Source organism: Gekko japonicus, unplaced genomic scaffold (assembly GCF_001447785.1).
Source record: "Gekko japonicus isolate JY-2015 unplaced genomic scaffold, Gekko_japonicus_V1.1 scaffold930, whole genome shotgun sequence".
Taxonomy (NCBI): domain Eukaryota; kingdom Metazoa; phylum Chordata; class Lepidosauria; order Squamata; family Gekkonidae; genus Gekko; species Gekko japonicus.
This window is the reverse complement of record NW_015175999.1, coordinates 166,202-188,291: the sequence shown is the minus strand read 5'-3', so window position 1 is coordinate 188,291 and position 22,090 is coordinate 166,202. Positions and strand designations below refer to the sequence as shown.

Sequence of the window (22,090 nt, the reverse complement as noted above, 5' to 3'; positions counted from 1 at the left end):
GAGAGCAACACATGACTTGCTGAAAAATTGCTGCCCATGTATGATAGGCAGTCCACTCTTATAGTCCACTCCAGTCTATGACCAGCATCCTCGAGTAATGAACAGGGGTATGCATTTGGCATGTACCAAGCTGAATAAATACCCGAAAAATACTTTCAGTATTTTACAAGTATTTATTCAGCTGAATCAGATTACAGAATCTGATTCGGCTTCCGATCTAGCTGATCCTGAATAAAAGCCAAATAAAAGCTGAACTGTGCTACGGTGGCAGCACGGGTCACCTCTTTAAATCCCTTCTCCAAGCTGGCCCGCACTGCCACCATAGCGGCAGTGCAAGATGGGGACTGAACTAATTTAAAGGGTCTCTAAATGCCTGAGTTCACTCGCTGAGTCATGCTGCTGCCACCATGGTGTGGGCTGGCTTGAAGAGGGGAATTAAAAGGATCTGTTCTCCAAGCTGGCCCATGCTGCAGTGGTGGGGCTCAGAAAGTGAACTCAGGCATTTAAAGGGACCATGTCCCTTTACACACCTTTTTCCCTCCAATGGAAATAATGGAGGATGGGGGTTCTTTCTTTGGGAGCCCATAGAACTGGACCCCCTGGTCCAATCTTTGTAAAACTGGGGTGAGGTTAGGAGAGCCACCAGCAGCTATGCTGCAAATTAGGTGCCTCTAATTAGGAGCTGCAGTGGCTCAAGTGGTTAAGACGCTGAACTGCAGGCTGTGGAAGGTCAGTAGTTCAGCAGTTCAAGACCCAGGTGCCGCAAGACAGGGTGAGCTTCCGTCTCTAGTTCCAGCTCCTGCCAACCTAGCAGTTCGAAAGCAAGAAATTGCAAGTAGATAAATAGGTACCACTTCGATGGGAAGGTAACAGCGTTCCGTGCGCCTTGGTGTTTAGTCATGCCGGCCACATGACCACGGAAATGTCTTCGGACAGCGCTGGCTCTTTGGCTTTGAAACGGAGATGAGCACCGCAACCCTAGAGTCGGATTCGACTGGCTTTCGAGCAAGGGAACCTTTACCTTTTACCTCAAAAAACAGCCCCCCCCCAGTGCCCCAGAAACCGCCAGATTGATTCTCCATTACAACCTATGGGGAATGGTCCTCAAAGGCTTATAATGGAACCAAATAAATTTTGGTTTCCTGCTTATTTCCCAAATCCCAATACCATACTGATATTGGAATTCAGGAATACTGGGAAATATCTATATTTGGGGGGTTCAATATACCCGAACCCGAAAAATACCAATTTTTTTTTTGCATACTTTTGTGATGAGTACTTACGGCTTAGAGTTGTGCATAGTTGAAGATGCCCCAACAAGCACAGAAATCTAGCTCTTATTGCAAAAGGACAAAATTGGTTTACATTTAATCAAGACAGAACAAACATTCTATTCTTCAGACAAGTAATACAAGTGATGCTACAGAGTGACACTGGTGCTCCAGGGACCTCCGTGGAAGAGTTCCATTTAAATTGAAATCACGTAAGGAAAATGCATGCTAGATTGTCTTTAAATCCAATAAGAATAACTTCCACTGAAAGCTTTCATTTTTGTTTCAATATATTTATTTGTTTCCCAGTCAAATATTTCACCTCAAGTATTTGTTTCTATCAGGACATAAAATTGGGTACTTCTAAATTTTAGTTTACTAAATCTAAGTAACCGTCCCCCAAAACATGCGAAATCAAATTACACTCAGTGCATCAGGAAATTTTGGGGGAAATTTCCTATTAAAGTTTTTCCCAGAAAACACAGAGGCTGAATAAAAGATAGGGCCTAATTAGTCTTGGATGAATATGATAGACTATGCTTTTCCCCATTGTCATTGTGGCCCAACATTGTGTGTTGGAGATTGGGCAGCTAACCCTGCTAATGGAGGGATCAATATCAGGATTTTATTTATGTATTTGCAATGTACATCTGGTTCATATGACTTCATAGTTTACCAGCTCATGACAACAGGAGTCACACCAAGCCATGTGTAGTCATGTTCAAAATCCAGACCTGGAGCTTGTGTTCTCTAGCTCCAAGTCCCGATAGTAACTTCCTGGTGCTAGGAGCTCAAGGTACACAGCACCAGAAGCTATTGAGATGCTGATTGAGGGCAATCAGCGATGTTCCAAGTATTTACACTAGGCCTGAACAATCCAGAGGCTTCATAGTACTGGCTGATCACAAAAACTAACGCTGAACTGCAGGCTGTGGAAGGTCAGTAGTTCAGTGGTTCAAGACCCGGGTGCCGCAAGACAGGGTGAGCTCCTGTCTCTAGTTCCAGCTCCTGCCAACCTAGCAGTTCGAAAGCAAGAAATTGCAAGTAGATAAATAGGGACCACTTCGGTGGGAAGGTAACAGCGTTCCGTGCTCCTTGGTGTTTAGTCATGCCGGCCACATGACCACGGAAACGTCTTCGGACAGCGCTGGCTCTTCGGCTTTGAAACGGAGATGAGCACCGCAACCCTAGAGTCGGATTCGACTGGCTTTCGAGCAAGGGAACCTTTACCTTTACCTATGCTCACCAGGCTGTTTCAGCTTCAACCCCTGAGATGCCTCAATCAAGACCCAGAGATCCTGACAGAATAGTTCCTTCAGTGAGCATTGAACAGGCAACATCTCTAATCAGAGTTTAAATAAATGGGGAAGATAGTGTAACCGGAACACCATCCAAATTTATTGTTCTTTTAAAAACATTACATTTTCTATTTCTGAAATTAAAGCTCAAGCATAACCCAGAATTAGAGCCACTAGCAAGTTAAGCAATCAGTTATGTATCTTCATATTTAAAATCATCCCAAACACCTATGCACAAACCAGTTTTACAAAGTGTGATAGGTGTAAAGTCTCCCCAAGGCAGACATAAATCTCAGGAAAAAAGACTGATGACATGTTTTAGAAACATCCCAAGTACAGATTATGAAAAGTAATACATCATGGTATTGTCCCCATTGGCTTTTAACATGTATGAAATCCTCCTGAATTGCATTTACAAGCACCAGACTCCTAAAACAAGCTGAATACCTGATATGGATTTCTCCTAGCACTCGATGCTAGTAGTGAATAAAAGCTCCACCAGGAAAGAGATACAAATATTCTGATGTCAGCAGGATATATTACTTTTTTAAAAATGCAATACGGAAAAATCTAGCCCAATGCACATATGCAAACTCAGAAAAATGGGGAAAAGTTACATACTAAACAATTTAGGGCTTTAGTCATCTATAATGGACTGAAGATAACTGATCTGAACTAAATCAATTTAAACTACCTTAACTGAATTAATTCTTTATGGGGGTCCTTCGTTAGCAAGGGAAGGAATGAGGATTGCTTATTTGTAGCTCTGGGGCCATCAAGCAGCACAGAAATCTAGCAGCACAGAAAAATTTGCAAGCCACTTGCAAGCATCTCCAAACAAGAAAAGATGATATGCTGCCTATAGCTGCCTTTAAAATACTGTTATTTTCCTCTCTTTTAATTTCAACTTTTTCTTTTAAAAAATGTAATAGCTTGGCACCAGAGCTCCAGGTTAAACAAGCTGAATAACTGTTCAGTGAATCCTTCGTATTTATAGGAACTGCCCTCAATTCTGTTGAAACTTATAAATTGCATTTTTGGAAAAAGCCCTCCCTGAACCCTACCATGTTGGAAAAAATCCAGTCAGTCTCCAATCTTCCATTCTTGAATAAGGTGCTAAGGTAGGCAGCTGCTTCTCCACTCCAAGGGCTCTTGGAAGAGACTGGGTTTTTTATCCATTTCAATCTGGCTCTAGGTCAGGATTTGGAATAGAGACTGCTTTGGTCACCTTGGCTGATGATCTCTACCAAGAGCTAGCCAGGGAGAAGATGACCCTGCTAGTTCTGCTGGATCTCTCAGCAGCCTTTGATACCATCATCTGTGGTATCCTACTGAGCCACTTCTCAGCACCGGGACTAAAGGGCACTGTGTTATGGTGAGTCTGAGTCCTATCTGGGAGGCTAGTCCCAGAAGGTGGTGCTGGGGGATTCTTGCTCTGTCCCATGGCTGTTGGCCTGTGGGATGCTATTTAATAGCTACATGAAGCCACTGGGAGAGGTGATCAGGAAGTCTGGCTATGGTGTCATCAATATGTGTATGATACCAGGCCAGCTCTACCTTTATTTTCCACCCAATTCTGAGGAAGCTGCTAATGTTCTAAACCAGTGCTTAGAGTCAGTAGAGGGCTGGATGAGGGTGAACAAGCTAAAACTTAATCTTGACAAAACTGAAGTTGTCTGGATTCGTTAGAAAGGCAGACTAGGGATTTGAGATGTCCCCTGTCTTGGCTGGGGTTACACTTCCCTTGAAAAGCCAGGTTCGCAGCCTGAGAGTGCTGCTTGATACAATTGTCATTTTAGAAAACCAGGTGGCTGCTGTGGTTTAAAGTGCTTTCACACAGCTTTGGCTGAGGCACCATTTGTGTCCTTTTCTGGCTCAGTCTGATCTAACCACAGTGATCCACACCCTAGTTACATCTAGACTGGACTACTGCAATGTGCTCTACTTGGGGCTACCCTTGAAGAGTGTTTGGGGGCTGCAGCTAGTGCAGAATGCTGCAACTTGACTGCTGGTTGAGCCAGAATCATGTGACCCCAATATTACAGAAACGACACTGGCTTCCAATCCACCCCGAGCCCAATTCAAGGTGCTGGTTTTGACTTTTGAAGTCCTACGTGGCTTGGGACTGGGGTATCTGAAGGACCATTGCCTCCAATACGTTCCTTTCTGGAAACTAAGATCACAGGGAGAGGCCTTCTTGACTGTCCCATTGACCAAACTAGCTTGTTTGGTGGCCTTTTCAGTGGCAGCCCCTGGGTTACAGAACATTCTCCCCAGGAAGGTGTACCTGGCCCATCACTCTTGATCTTTAGAAAGCAGCTGAAGACAGTGTTATTCCTGAAGGCAGTTGATTAGTTCTTCTGCCTACTGGCAGTTTTTAAATTGTTTTTAACTACTGGCTTTTATGCATTTAATGTATTTTATTATTATTTACACTGTAAGCTCCCTTTAATTGCTATAAGGTAGAAAGGTGGCTAATGTTTTAAAGTAAATTTTGTGACTTCACAATAATAGTTATCTAACTTTATAAAGAATTAGCATACCTAGCAAATCTTACTGTTCTAAAAAAATAAGGTTTTAAAAATACTTAACCAGTATTTGAACAGTCAGCTGAGCATGCTCTTCATCTGGTCCTATGGGCCAATCCTACAGATCACACACACACATGCATACATGCACACAACCACTTCCCAATCCCCTCAGAGACCCTACAGAACAAAGAAGTTTAATGAATTTTAGAGGATGACTAATGAGGCAAAGACAAGATTGGAGGCTCTAGGTATCCTTGACTAAGAAGAAAGGATATCTGCAGCAAAAATAAATTCATTTGGAAAAGTTTCTAAGGCTGTGAATAATTGTCACTGAAATTGCTTCTCTGGTCTTGTCATTTTCTTTTACCTCATCTTGGGAGCAGTTAGGAGAAAGTGTTCTGACTATAACAAAAGCACTTAAAAATCAGAAGATCTCTTTCATAAATACCTGCAGCTTAATTTTGAAAACTGGCCTCTCTATGACTTCCAGGGAGACTATTTGAGAACTGCTTCATTTTCCATCCTTCAGCCAAGGATACAGACTTCCCAAGTGCTAACTACCAGTTACCAAAGGAAACAGCAGTCTGCACAAAAATGAATTTAAAAGGGCAAGCAGACAGACCACTGATTTGTCTGAGCTTTTGTTGCATTTTTGACAGCATTAAAAAGCAAAAAGTCTTCCAAGCAACAATTAAACGAAGACATTCTACAGATGTAATTTATCAGTAAACCAGGCTTTTGGTTGACAGGAAAGCATCATTATTGCAGCTTTTTTACACAGTCGACTTAAAGACAAGCTGATTGTTCACTTCTGACTGCCAGAGCTGGCTGGTTGTTCTATGCTATTAGCAGTGAGCAAGTACAAAGAGGCCATGACAACAGGAACTGCAACTTAAACGTCTGCTATAAAAAAGCCCCACTTGGTTCTTGTTGCAAAAAGAAACATTATTTAAGAAGCATTTCCACAGGATAAACTGAAATGGAAGAAAACTGTAACAGAAGGAAAAATACTTAAGGTACATTCTGTTTGTTAAATAATTGGTTATTTCTTTTTCTTTTGTAAACTTCTTGGGTTATTATTTGCAGCCTGAATGTTATCTACTGAGGATTATTAACATTAAGACACCACTAATGCAGGGAAACTTACCCTCCTTTCCTTTAAACCTTTCCTGATCATATCTGTTGTAGGCGGCTTGAGTGGGCTGCTTGTTTCGTAAAGTGGGGTCCTGAAATACACAACACACACAAAGATAAAATTTGTGCTGTATGTTTGTTTACACTTTGACATCTGATGGAAGCACCTGTCAGAAGAAAACACAAATCACAGAAAGTACTTACTATTTCTGAGGATAAATTCAAAATGTACTTCATTCCAACCTTGATTCGCTATATAAATTATACTACTCCCATCTTCTGAATAGATAAATTATAACCATCTGATAAGATATCACATTTTACTTAATTCTGAGTTACTGATATAAGAGCCAATTTCCTCTTACATGTGAAGCTGGGCAGGGGTGGGAGGAGAAGAGGAACCATGTGGGCTGGACAAATGATGTGGCTCCCTTGTGTACCAGTGTGTCTTCTCTCTTTAGATAAGCAATGCTGGTATGGGAAAGAACTACATATTCTACACGGGTTTTTTTCCCTCTTGGGGGATGAAGAGGAAGCATATTATTTTTTTAAAAAAAGTTAAAAAATAGTGCCAAGGGCAGAGTTAGCCTTACCACTGGTGCAGTATTTGGTGCCGGTCTTTGTTCAGGTGCACGGCCTTCTTCTCTAGCTTTGACTGACTGAAGAATTGCGAAAATGTTCTTGGCAAAGTTCTAAAACACAAAGAAAGTGATTCAGTTTTACTCATCTTTGTGATATAGATATATATATGCTCAGTTATGGTTTACACAGTTCTCTATGTTGTACAATGCTTTGGATAACACTTGTTGGCAGAGAATTGTGAGACCTAAATTACAAAACAAATAAAGCTACCCAACTTTGCAGTACTGCAAAGTATAGCTGGAAGGTAGTTTTGAGATTGCAAATAATTAATAATAATCTGATGGAGCCCTGAAGTTGTGCAGCCGCTTCTCTGCCCTCTACTGCTTACATGGTGAGAAATAATAATTTCCCAGCCTTCCAAGATTTCTGATCACTTGCATCTCTATCCAACCCATCATGTAACCAGTATCATTTTACACACGAGACTTGTGCCTTCACAGGATTCTTCATTCACGTTACTCCCTGAAGCAGCATCATGCACACAGTGGAAACAGTGTTCACTCTAACTCAATGTTGCAGAATATCTTTTACACACCAAAACCTCTCCAATGACACAGCTAAACATAGATATGATGTCACAGATTATATTCTTTTACTTACAAAGTCACTAAAGGAACATGGGTTTTCAAGGCTTGGAAAATTACTCAGTCGTTGATAAATAGCCTGCCTTTAACTTCTTGCTGTCAGTTTATATTTTGAGTGAAATGACAATTGCAAAGTTCAAACCACAGCACGCCCAACTATTTTACCCACTGGGACAATATTTTTCTTCCTATGGTCAAACGACTTCTCTGAATGCCCTATTTTTTAAAAAAATTAGTTATAAACCATGAAAGAGAACTGTGTTATTTCTAAGGTATATCTGTCATATGAACAGACACAAAAATAGTTTCTGCAGTGAGCTCTTCAGAAATTCAAAACACAGTTGGCATCTAAGGATAATGTCTAAAGATGACTGGACCCACCCCACCCTTTCTCTTCCCAAAGCTTCATATAATGACTGGCATGCAGCATGGGCGCATCTGGACTTAAACTCCAACTTGCAAAATTTATACTTTTCAGGTGGATGATGAGAGCAACGGCAGGTTGTCTTTGTAAATAGAACAATTTAAAAGAGAGCGACATGTATCCAAACTAGTAAACAAGCATTTCAAACCCTTTCAAACCCTAGGATATACACCTCAGCCATTGAATTGAGCCATTTGAATTGTAGTATAGTAGTGAAGTGTGGGATTAGTGCAAAATTTATACTTTTCAGGTGGATGATGAGAGCAACGGCAGGTTGTCTTTGTAAATAGAACAATTTAAAATTGAGCGACATGTATCCAAACTAGTAAACAATCATTTCAAACCCTATCAAACCCTTGGATATACACCTCAGCCATTTGAATTGAGAGCTGATGTAGTATAGTAGTGAAGTGTGGGATTAGGATATGGAAAACCCAGGCTTGAATCCCCATACTGCCATGGAAGCTTGCTGGGTGATTTCACACTCCTAAGTCTAGTCTACCCTTCCTGGGTTGTTGGGAGGATAAAATGGAGGAGAAAAGAACAGTATACAATCCTTTGGTTCCTCATTGGGGAGAAAAACAGAGTATAAATGAAGAAAATAAATAAATACCTATCAATTACTTGCACCAAACTTGCCGCATTGATTCAGAAGGTTTGCACAACTTTTGTATCTGACCATCTGTTACCCCAGCACCCTATCCAAAGAAGACATGAGTATAGCAAAAAGATTTCATCCTGGCCAGAACAAGGAATTTTTATCAACATTGGACAAAACAGAATCAACCTTTGGTTTCTCACTGGGGAGAAAAACAGAGTATAAATGAAGAAAATAAATAAATACCTATCAATTACTTGCACCAAACTTGCCGCATTGATTCAGAAGGTTTGCACAACTTTTGTATCTGACCATCTGTTACCCCAGCACCCTAGAATCCTGTGTCCAAAGAAGACATGAGTAGAGCAGAAAAATTTCATCCTGGCCAGAACAAGGAATGTTTATCAACATTGGACAAAACAGAATCAAATAAAATGCTCTCCAACAGCGCAACTAGGAAGCCTCTTTGCCTACAAACTTGTCTTCTGACTCCATGAGATCACCCTGACTCCAGACTAAAAGGATGGATGGTGTTTGTGAGGTATTAATGGATATTCCTGCACAATTAGGAAATATCTGAAAGAATATGTAACTACAATCAAGCAGCTTTCCCAAGGTAACTTACAAAGATAGGTTCATTGCCTGTCACAATCAGCATAACTCCTGGGAGCAAGGAAAAAAAGAGAGGATATGGAGGCTGCCAGGAGAGAAGAAGAGGAGGAGTTGGGTTTATACCCCACTCTTTACTACCCAAAGGAGTCTCGGAGCGGCTTACAAACGCTTTCCCTTCCTCTCCCCACAACAGACACCCTGTGAGCAGTGTTCCCTCTAAGCTGAATTAGTGTGAGGTAGCTCACAGTTTAACTCCTGGCTCACACATTGTTGTCTTAGCTCAGGAAGGGTGACTCCAGAGCAAACTAATTTATGCAGTAGCCAAATCACTTGCTCACAACTTTAATGTCAGTAGCTCACAAAGTAGAATTTTTGCTCACAAGACTCCACAGCTTAGAGGGAACATTGCCTGTGAGGTAGGTGGGGCTGAGAGGGTTCTGAGAGAACTGTGATTGACCCAAGGTCACCCAGTTGGCTTCATTTGGAAGAGTGGAGAATCAAACCCAGTTCTCCAGATTAGAGTCACTCTTAACCACTACACCGAAGAGGAAACTGTGAAGGGAAGGGGCTATAGGGGAACTGCAGATGATGTCATACTTAATATGGTCTTGTCAATCGATACAGAAATATTAGGAAGAAATTAGGACTCAAATATATAATTACATAAGATTTCAAATTTATCTTCGAGTTTTAGGACTATACGTAATCCTGACCATCTGGATTGTTCACCCACAGGATATATACAATGGCACCAGCATTCAAAAGACACTGGAAACAAATGCAGTACCCATTTAGATTAATGGGCCATAAAACAGAGTAGGTCAAACATGATAAAGCAATGGGGTACTAATAAAGCTATATATAGTAAAATCAAGGAACCTACAAACAAAAGTATAAGACCTACAATGAAAGATTTAATGTATATCCTATTTTTCTTCCCAAACAAACTCAAAAGGCAGTTAACAACAGAGGATGTCCACAAAAGTATAGGCAGAAAATTCCTGTTCCTATATCAGATCAGAGCGTCCACATCGCTCAAAGCCCCTTGGCAAAACTAATAAAACGAACAGCCCCCCTAATACTTAACCCTGAAGATATTTGTGGGCCGCAAGTAAAAACACAAGCCCACTGATGAGACAGGCATATAACCGAACTTTTTTTTTTATAGTATGTTTAAAATGCTTAAAGCTAGGTACCATAACTAAATTGCACTATTGAAAAGAAGCACATAAACCTGAATATCAGCCATTTAAAAAAAGGCCCATACTGAACTGATTGGGATCAACCCTCAAGATACACTTTATGTTAAATGGCACATGTACACAACAGATGTCCTCTATTTCTGATAATTTTAATAATAAAAGTATTCAGAAGCAGAGCTTCTCAAAGCATTTGTAATGCAAAATGCTTCTTCTCTAATCATTATGCAAACATTAAAAACATATACACATTTTATTTATCTATATCTATATCTCCACATAAAAGGTCTCTCTAGTGCGCTGTGAACTTAATGCACTTTAGAAAAGGTCTAGTGCGCTGTGAACTTAATGCACTTTACATGCTATGTTCATCATACTTTAAAATGGCTTTAAAACTGCCTAAAAACAAGTCAGGATAACTTGTTGTGGTAGCTTAGGTGTTCATCATACTTTAAAATGGCTTTAAACCGACTAAGAACAAGTCAGGATAACTTGTTGTGGTAGCTCCCTCCCCCCATCAGGATATTTCATTAAAAATTGAGCATCTCATTCAAGAGAGCTCACTCAAGCTATCTCCAGAAGCAGCTAGAATTAATGGCAGAGGAATGAAAGTCAATGCAAAGGAAACACTGACAGACAACAAAAAGGATGTTCCTACAGGTAGCTCTTCTTCTTTAAGCTTTTCTGGACTAGGGCAAATATACCACCAGCTCCCCACCAATAAATTGAGGATGCTGGGAATGCAGACGCTCATGTACCTTTCCTCCCTGGAATAAAACTGTCCCCCTCCAACTTAATTATACTGAAGCGATTTTTTTCTCCCTTGTTACAGTGGAAGCTAATCAGGTTTTCACCTAACCTGGATTCAGAAACCACACCAGTTTCTCTTACTGCTTAAAAGAGGATTCCCCTGGGTGACTCACTAGCTATGGATAATGTCTGTTAATGCTATTAGTATCAGTAACCCTTACAACAACGCCTTAAGATCAATTAACTATGGTTTATATATCCGTTGACGGACTGCTCAACAGTGAAATGATTGAGAAGGGAGTGGAGAATTTGCTCTACTGATGATTGCAAGAGTTCTTCACTAGAATTGCTGGGTTAGGATCTGGGAGAGCCAGATTCAAACTCCTGCTCTGCCATGGAAACTTGTGGGTAGCCTTGGTCAACCACAGCCTAATCTACCTTACAGGAGCATTGGAAGGACAAATGTAGGAGACAAGAACAGTGTAAACCCTGTAAACTGGGGAGGAAGGGAGGGTATAAATGAAGAACATAAATAAAGGTGAAGACTAGGAGATGGCAAATAAAAGCAAGGTCAGTTGGTGAGTGGGGAGAAGGAAGGAGGGAAAGGGGAGAGGATATGGGGGGCAGGAGGAGAGAAAGAAAATAGTGTAGTGGGAAAGGGATACAGTAAATAGAATAAATGTTAAGCAGGAAGCTAGAATTTAATCTGCACTGGCTTCCTCTGAGTTCCAGTTCTCTCCACAGAAACATTTACAACAGAGAACTGAGAAATCTGTTCCAAGAACTGAATATAATACACCTAACCAAAGCGTCAGGAGTGAAAAATTAAATGGACAATGTTTCCTTGTAACTTGCAGAAGTCTGTCCTATCCAAAGACACTCATTCACACAACTGGCCTATCTTCACTCGCCCCCCACCAAAGAATCCTACAAATACAAAACCGTATGACAATACACAATTAAAAGGCATCCAATCCTCCCTCTCCCCTTCTGCTCTCTCAGCTGTGATGCAGGTCATCATCTACATCTAGGTCATTTTCATGTTACAATTTCTCATGATAAGGTAAGCCAGGGGTTGAGGTAACATTTTACGCATGAATATGTCAAGTCTATGATTAACTCCAAGCTGCCATCCCTTTCAAATTGTTCACACTTTCAATTAATATTTTACTACAAGTGAAGCCCTCAATTAGCATATTAACACTATGTGAACATTACCAGTCTCCCTGTTATGAGTAGTAATTTGGTTTTTACATGTCTTGACCTTTTCATTCACTTTTATTGAATGGGATCATTTGCTAACCTGCCCAACTGAAGCATTTTTTTTACTGTTCTGCCCTGCAAAGTGGCAATAAACCAAAACCCTCTGATGCCATGAGTGCAAATGCAAACAGACAATAGTATAGTAATTTGTCCATAATTCTTTTGGAGGAGCAGCTCCAGCAGGAAGAACTCTGGATCGCACTACTTCAACACAGTGCTACAAAGACCTTAGTGGCACCCAGTGTTCCCTCTAAGCTGAGTTAGTGTGAGCTGGCTCTCAGTGTGAGCCTCTGGCTCACACATTTTTGTCTTGGCTCAGGAAGGATGGCTTCAGAGCAAACTAGTTTATCCAGCAGCCAAATCTCTTGCTCACAACTTCAATGCCAGTAGCTCACAAAGTAGAATTTTTGCTCACAAGACCCCACAGCTTAGAGGGAACATTGGTGGCACCTGTAATAAAGACCGGGCTGCATCTCTAAGGGAACAACAGGCTAAAATAAATTCTTGACAAGTAGCACTCGTCTCAAAGATGCCCACGCATTGGAAGTTTTCCTCTTCACAAGGGGAAATCTTGGGTCCCCTACCTCAGAGGCAGTTCAAACCATCAATTGTCCCCCATATATACATGGCAACTCCAAGGAAGAAAAAAAAATGATACAATCAGAGTTAAAGCCAAAAGAAATAACCACTCATCATTTTTAAAACTGACATAATACTTTCCTCCTCCCCAAGCATTATCACGACATGGCAAACACTCTCAGTACCAACCAAAAAAGAACTGTATAAATAACACAATCAAAGGCACTATGTTGAAGTGCAAAGGAACAAAGAATATTTATATAACACAAATGTGTACAAATAGATACAATATAGTGTATACATATGACATACAACAACACAGAGTGTACAAAAGAAGCCGGCACACAGGACATAGGACGAAGACTCCGGATTCCAATCTTCGTTTCGTTGATACTTCTTCAGTTGTACCATACAGCTTCATCTAGCGGCTCAATATACAGAAGCCTTCATATTATTATGCAGGGAAAAATATGCACAATTCACAACTAGTTTAAGCAGGGCAACCAATCATCAATAGAAGAACATTCTTACATTGTCAGTAAGCCTCTACACTCTCAGTAACCTTCACAACAACTCCTTAAGGTCAAACAAATTATCTTACACTACAGGTGCAGGAGTAGAATGAAGAAGACAGAGAATGCGGCTTGCTTCAAGTTATGTAATGGCTCAGCTGAGGTAAGAAGTAGGGACTCATAGCTTCTTGTCCAAGAAGGCTTGTAATTCTCCAGAGTGACCTGGCCTGCTACAGGCCACTTAGAGAATCCCTGGCTTCAGCTAAATAAGAAACAGGGCAAAGGAGGCTTGGGAACTGTAGAAAATTGAAAACACAGGTAGAGTGATGACCCAATTAAGTCAGGTGTGGAATTAAGCTTCATGTATACAAAAACAGCTTCCTTCCACAGTATGGCTGTGGCTATAATGGGACCAAGTACCATGCATATCTTCCTCAAGTATGTGGTGTGTGTGTGTTAAGTGCTGTCAAGTTGCTTCCAATTTATATCAACCCTATGAATTAATGACATCCAAAACTTCCTGTTAACAGGCTTGCTCAGGTCTTGCAAACTGAGGGCCCTGGCTTCCTTGATTGAGTCTATCCATCTCATGTTGGATCTTCCTCTTTTCCCGCTACCTGCAATTTTCCCTAACAGTATTGCATTATTCCAGTGACTCTTGCCTTCTGATAATGAATACAGATTACCGCAAAGCACAAGCTGGAAATCCTGTTTCTCATTTGCATCATCTCTTTCAGCCATTTACATACTAACAGCCCCTGAAACATCCTAAGAGTACCGCCTAGCTTTCTTTAGATTTTACTTACTGCAGCGTTACCACCTTGCACAATGGTCAGAATACACAAACACTCACTACCTCCTTGATGCTACCTTAAACAAAAACATACAAGTACGTAGGGTTGCTGAGACGTACCCTTAGGTGACCTACTGCTTGGATAAGCACAAAAGGGGCTTGAAAGAAAGACATCACAGGTGGAACTCTGGAATTAGTCAAACTGTATCTGTGTATTTCAAAATGAAGAGCAAACAGCAAGGTTGTTTCTGAATTTTCCAAGTCAACGGGTACCAGCGCTAGCTGTGCATGTTACTGTTCAGAGTTGTTCTGGTTTCTGAACATTTCTTGGGCTGCCCTTAGATCCTAGAATCTCAATATGATGTGAGATTCTGAACAACAAGGATTGGGATGGCAAACACAATCCAAAGAGATCTAGGTGCATGCGTACACATACAATGCCCTTGTGTTAATTTTGCCATTCACTTGCAGCCCGTTTGACCCATGAAATGCTTGCTTTAACAGGTTCCCAATCTGCTTTCCAGGGAGACATGGCAATTGCTGGTGAAGGCTGTAAAGCCCCTATGTAAGTATGGTTCAGCATATGAAGCCTTTGAGAGTTCCAGTAGGTCCAGTAAGACAATCCAAAACAGAACTCCTAATGAAAGACTTGTGGAATCTCTTGCTAACCATCACCTGCAGTCAGCAATCATCTTCAACTTCCTCCTCCACCCACAGTGGTCCAAGTTCTGCACTACAGCAAAAGAATGGCAGCAGCAATTTCAACCAATTCTTTCTCCTCAGTGACTCCCACCTATGGTGCAGTGTGCTGTATTGACAACAGTCCTCTAATCCTCAGTGAAGGATATTTGGCAAGGCAGCAGAGAGCAAAACAGAGAAAACCTGGTTCCCACTACTCAAGTTCTACTGTAGGACTAGGGGTGTGTACTCAGTATATACTGAGTCAAATGAATACCCAAAAACACTTTATTAGTATTTTTAAAATTTATTCAGCCAAATACAAATCAGAGATCTGTATTCGGCTACCGAAGTAACCCCACCTGAAAAAAACCCTGATATTCGGGTGTCTGGACTCTGGAGTAAAGGGAAGCTGCACCACAGCGCACAATAAGATTAATTCGGCTGATTATGGAGTGCCAAAACGCTGTTTCTTGGCACATTTCTAGTATCTCTTCGCGGGCGTGTAAACCCCCACCCAGAGTTGGCCCACAGCTGCGTCGCAACTCCAGAGAAAAGGGAAGTCACAGCTGCAGCCTGACTCCAGGAAGGAAGGGGAGGGGGGAGAGGAGAGGGGGTTTAAAATTTAAACCCCTTCACACACCGAGTCACCTCTGCACCACTCGGCAAGTGAAATTCAGTACAATACTGATACTGGTTTTCGAGGATTCGGTTTCCCAAACACCCAAATCCAAACAGACCTATTTTTTTCTTGCACACCACTATGTAGAACCCAACCCTTAAAAATCCAGCATTTTCTTACTTGTATGGTTTAACACTCATGTACCACTTTCAGCAACTATATATAAAGTGGGGAAAAATTGCTTTGGAAATCTTTATAAAACAGCTGAGGAGGTGGGCACCTGGGTTTTGGCCACTGTGTGGCACAGAGTGTTGGACTGGATGGGCCATTGGCTTCTCTTATGTTCTTATGAACTGAAAGCTAGGGAGTTGAAGCACCATGTGGTTTGCGCAGCTTTTAACAGGCCAGCATGTGCTCCATGGATTACAGGTTGAAAAGCTGTATTTGTTCAGCTGAATACGCCACTATAGCAGCAGCATCCATGCTCAACAGTGTCCATCTGCTGTGCCTAGGCATTTTTGCATGGAAGAAATAAGCATCTGCTCCTGACAGTTATACCTAAAATGAGATTATGATCAAAAAGAATGTACAGACATGGCAACAGATGGTCCCATCAACTTACATAAAACAGGAGGTTTTGTTGTTGTTTTTTTAAAAAAGTACAGCGACTCCAAAACTGTATGCCTGGGCTGAAGTATGCTTTGAAAAACTGAGACAGCACTGCATGCAACCCACCCCTCCATAAGTGGAGAGGGGACATACAGGATTCCCCCCTCTCTCTGCTGATACAAGAGCAATGATATTCTCTGAAGAAGTAAAAACTCAGTAGGATTCCACCATCACTGTGTTGCAGCTGACAAATCCTGGGCAATCTCTCAAGCACAACGGCTCAGAAGGCACTGCTCCATCTCTGACTCTTGACGGACTTGGCAAAGAGAACAGGAGGCAATATTAATTGGATTACCCTGCAGTACCACAGAGGATGTCCACACACCGTTCTGGGAGATGAGTCAGAACATATATAACTTCTAGTGCTGAGTCAAGTGTGTCACCAACTTCTATCCACAGGAGGAAAAAACCCTGTGAATTTCAAAGATCAAATGTTTTATAACCTTCCTCTTGGAAGGAGAGGAGAGATTCTACATAATAATGTTTTGGGGGCAAGTCACACCAGGCCCATATCAAAATATTTATTTCTCTATTGCAAACTTCACATTGTGACTGATTAGGCTGAAAGCAACTCACCTGTCACATACTGCAGTCTACCTACAGTGCAATCCTATGCGGAGTTATTTTAGTCCAAGTCTACTTAAATCAACTAGAATAGGCTTGAACTGCAAAAAAAATTTTAAATCCCCCCTATTTTTGTAGGCCTAACCATTCAACAAAGATAGGGGTTTTCCCCAGCCTTAGCAGACTGTCATGACATATGCATCTAATGAGCTGAATTTGGTTTGATGTGTCACAACTTACAGAGTTCAACCCTTTTGTCAAAGATGTGCACTACTGTGTAGATGTGCATATGCACACGTGTGTTACAAACTGCACAGTGCTATCATTTACTATGCCCTGCTGACATGCTTACAGATGTCAGCAAGCTCACAGCAAAGGAAATGTCTGAACCCAGGATCTCCTAGATCATCGCTCATAGTTCCCATTTATTATGTACTTCATTTATATTGTCTCTTTCTGCCCAATGGGAACCCAAAGATGCTTACATCATTCTGCTCTCCTCCATTTTTATCTCTGACATCAACCTTGTGAGATAGGCTAGACCAAGAGTATATTAATGACCAAAGTCACCCAGCAAGTTTCCATGGCAGAGAGAATTTGAACCTAGTTCAGTTCTCCTGGATCCTAGTTAGACACTAATCACTATACCACACTGACTATGTTACTGCAGCTCCAGTATCAACAGAATTAGTCACCACTTAGTTCTGAATTCGATGGAATGGATAAGCTTTTGCTGCATGCAGTAAAAAGGGGTATTGTGAGATAACAGAAATATCAGCACCAGTAGATAAACTGACTCTCTCTCATGGATCACTGCCTTGATGTGGTGAGGGTCCTTGTGTGGTTTGATGAGGCTGTGGGCTATGCTGTGGAGGACCCCCAGGATTGTGGAGGACCCCCAGGATGGACAGGCCACAGCGGAGAACTCAAACAAAATCTGATCCACTGGAGAAGAAAATGGCAACCCACTCCAGTACCTTTCCAAGAAAACTCCATGGACTGTAACAAAAGGCTAAAAGATATGACGTTGGAAGATGAGCTCCTCAGGTCCAAAAGTGTTCAATATGCTACTGGGGAAGAGCAGAGGGCAAGTACAAGTAACCCCATAAAGAGTGAAGCAGCTGGGCCAAAGCCGAAAAGACGCTCAGTTGTGGATGTGTCTGATGGTGAAAGGAAAGTCTGATGCTGCAAAAAACAATACTACATAGGAACTTGGAATGTAAGATCTATTAATCAAGATAAGCTGATGTGGTAAAAAATAGGATGGCAAGACTGAACATAGACATCTTGGGAATCAGTGAACTAAAGTGAACAGGAATGGGCGAATTTAACTCAGAAGACTGTTATATCTACTACTGTGGCCAGGAATCCCATAGAAAAAATGGTTTGGCCTTCATAGTCAACAAGAGAGTGAAAAAGGCAGTAATAGGACACAATCTCAAAAACGGCAGAATGATCTCGGTCCGAATCCAAGGCAAACCGTTCAACATCACAGTAATCTATGCCCCAACTACTGACACAGAGGAGGCTGAAGTGGACCAGTTCTAGAACTAACACCTGCTAGAACTAACACCAAAAAAAGATGTCCTTATCATCATAGGGGACTGGAATGCTAAAGTAGGAAGTCAAAAGGTAACCGGAATAACAGAATAATAAACGGAGAACAAAATGAAGCCGGGCATAGGCTAACAGAGTTTTGTGAGTTTTGTCAAGAGAACACACTGGTCATAGCGAACACCCTTTTCCAACAACCTAAGAGGCGACTCTACACATGGACATCACCAGATGGGCAACACCGAAATCAGATTGACTATATAATTTGCAGTCAAAGATGGAGAAGCTCTATCCAGTCAGTAAAAACAAGACCTGGAGCTGACTGTGGTTCAGATCATGAGCTACTCATTGCAAAATTCAGACTTAAACTGAAGAAAATCGGGAAAACCATGAGGCCATTCAGGTTTGACCTAGATCGCATCCCTGATGAATATACAGTAGAGGTGAAGAATAGATTCAAGGGTCTGGATTTGATAGATAGAGTGCCTGAAGAACTATGGACGGAGGTTCGTGACATTGTACAGGAGGCAGCAATCACCACCATCCCAAAGAAAAAGAAATGTAAGAAAGCAAAGTGGCTTTCTGATGAGGCTTTACAAATAGCAGAGGAAAGAAGGAAAGCGAAAGGCAAAGGCGAAAAGGAAAGATTTACCCAACTGAATGCAGATTTCCAGAGAACAGCAAGGAGAGATAAGGAGGCCTTCCTGAATGAACAGTGCAAAGTAATAGAGGAAAACAATAGAATGGGAAGGACTAGAGATCTCTTCAAGAAAGTTGGAGAAATCAAGGGAGCGTTCCATGCAAAGCTGGCCATGATAAAGGACAAAAACGGTAGGGACCTAACAGAAGCAGAAGAGATTAGGAAAAGATGGCAAGAATACACAGAAGAACTATACAAGAAAGACCTCGATGTCCTTGACAACCACGACGGTATAATCACTGACCTCGAGCCAGACATCCTGGAATGTGAAGTTAAATGGGCCTTAGAAAGCATTACTAACAACAAAGCTAGTGGAGGTGATGGTATCCCAGCTGAGCTATTCAAAGTCTTAAAAGATGATGCTGTTAAAGTGCTGCACTCAATTTGCCAACAAATTTGGAAACTGAAACAGTGGCCACAGGATTGGAAAATGTCATCAAGAAGGACCTCAATGTCCTTGACAATGACGACGGTGTGATCACTGACCTTGAGCCAAACATCCTGGAGTGTGAAGTCAAATGGGCCTTAGAAAGCATTACTAACAACAAAGCTAGCGGAGGTGATGGTATCCCAGCTGAGCTAGTCAAAATCTTAAAAGATGATGCTGTTAAAGTGCTGCACTCAATATGCCAACAAATTTGGAAATTGCAACAGTGGCCATAGGATTGGAAAATGTCAGTTTATATTCCAATCCCAAAGAAGGGCAATGCCAAGGAGTGTTCAAACTACCACACAATTGCACTCATTTCACATGCTAGCAAGGTCATGCTTAAGATCCTACAAGATAAGTTTCAGCAGTACATGGACAGAGAACTGCCAGGAGTACAAGCTGGGTTTCGAAGAGGTAGAGAAACTAGAGATCAAACTGCAAACTTTCACTGGATTATGGAGAAAGCAAGGGAGTACCAGAAAAACATCTACTTCTGCATCATTGACTACGCTAAAGCCTTTGATTGTGTGGATCACAACAAACTGTGGAAAGTCCTTAAAGAGATGGGAGTACCAGACCACCTCATACGTCTCCTGAGAAACCTGTATAAGGGTCAAGAAGTGACAGTTAGAACCGGATATGGAACAACTGATTGGTTTTGCATAGGAAAAGGAGTACGACAAGGATGTATATTGTCACCCTGCTTATTTAATGTATATGCAGAGTACATCATACAAAATGTAGGCCTGGATGAATCATAAACCAGAGTTAAGATTGCCGGGAAAAACACCAACAACCTCAGACATGGAGACGATATCCCTCTAATGGCAGAAAGGGAAGACGATCTAAAGAGCCTCTAGCTCAGAGTGAAAGAGGGGAGTGCAAAAGCTGGCTAAAAATTCAACCTAAAAAAATACTAAGGGGGCGGTCACACAAGCGAGATAAAGCAGGGGTGGGGGGGAGTGAGGCTATTCCCTCCAGAGGAATTTGACCCGCAGCTGCACAATCACACAGTCCTTGGAAGCTGCGGGCACAGCCCACCACTGCGTGATCAGATACAACCGTGGGTGAGTCAGGTTCTTCCCCCCCACTGTTTGTTTCTGATGCATTTAAACAAGGAATCAATGAATCGCATCTCCGCATCGAGGGCTCCCTATGGAGTTTGTGATGATGTGCATACTGAGAAGGGGGGAGGGGACAACGGCACTGAGTCAGGATGGCCTGATCAGACCATCCTGACGCCATGAGAGCGCGCTGGAGTGATTAGACATGGGAAACTCTGTCCGTGACCCATCGCAACCTGTTTACTACCGGATTTTCCCCGGCATCTTTTTACTCTGCTTCTGCGGCAGAGCAAAACGGGTTGCCAACAGGTATGAGGCACTTCCCAGATGTTCGTGTCAGATCACACCCTTTAAATCCGCCCAGCATTCATGACTATGGCAGGGCTTATTGTGTGTGTGACCGCGCTCTAAGATCATGGCATCCGGCCCCATCACTCCTTGGCAAATAGAAGGGGAAGTAATGGAAGCAGTGACAGACTTCACGTTCCTGGGATCCAAGATCACTGCAGACGGTGACTGCAGCCATGAAATTAAAAGATGACTGCTCCTTGGGAGGAAAGCGATGACAAACCTAAACAGCATAATAAAAAGTAGAGACATCACCCTGTCAACAAAAGTCTGTATGGTCAAAGCAATGGTATTCCCTGTAGTGATGTACGACTGCGAGAGTTGGACCATAAGAAAGGCCGAGCGCCGAAGAATAGATGCTTTCGAATTATGGTGCTGGAGAAGACTCTTGAGAATCCCTTGGACTGCAAGGAGATCAAATCAGTCAATCCTAAAAGAAATCAAACCTGACTGTTCCCTGGAAGGCCAGATACTGATGCTGAAGATCAAATACTTTGGCCACCAAATGAGAAGGGAGCACTCACTAGAGAAGACCCTGATGCTGGGAAAGACTGAAGGTAGAAGAAGAAGAGGAAGGCAAAGGATGAGTTGGTTAGACAGAATGCAACAAACATGAAGTTGAGCAAACTCCGGAGGACAGAAGGGCCTGGCGTGATGTGTTTCATGGGGTCGCGAAGAGTCAGACTCGACTGTATGACTGAACAAGAAGATAAACTGAAGCCCGATTACCTAAAATTTTGCCTCTTGAGAGCAAAATTTTTTATCTCCTCCAAATTTATTAATCAGACTATTGGCATATAATTAGTGCAATAAAGTTGGAGTTTTTTAGACATTTAGTAAATAGGTTTTTTATGAAGACTGCTTGGTAAATTGGTACAACAGGAAAGTCTGAAGTCCTGCTAGTTCCTTTCTGACACCTCCCCAACATATTTAACCATTTTTAAACTCTGCCATTTCTAAAAAGGTGCACCCTTAATAGAAAGGAAATGTCAGAGAACTCAAGGCTTGTGTTAAGAAAACAAACTTAGGGGTGGGGTGGGGAAATAAATTTACATCTTTATGCAACATTTCCCTAACTTCCCAGGGTATTTTGAAATAGTTATGTAAAACTGCTAAATTAATTGCCCTTTGGTTTCAAAGTGGACTGCATATTAAAACCTTTTAATACAATAACAGTACAGTAAAATATGATAATTCCAAAAAAACGAGGCATGTAAGTCCTTCTACAAAACCCAAAGAAAAAAATTTAGTGGCCTGTCTGCACAACAGGC

General features: G+C 41.7%; 1 protein-coding gene across 1 annotated transcript in view; it reads right to left on the bottom strand.

Moving 5' to 3' along the window:
- Positions 1-22,090, bottom strand: part of CDC73 (cell division cycle 73) — a 143,075-nt gene that overhangs the window by 96,338 nt on the left and 24,647 nt on the right. Inside the window, exons 8-9 of the mRNA XM_015426430.1 lie at positions 6,828-6,926; positions 6,248-6,326 (exon numbers count right to left, since the gene is read on the bottom strand). Coding sequence (XP_015281916.1) covers positions 6,248-6,326; positions 6,828-6,926 — 178 coding nt within the window. The remainder of the gene's footprint in view (positions 1-6,247; positions 6,327-6,827; positions 6,927-22,090) is intronic.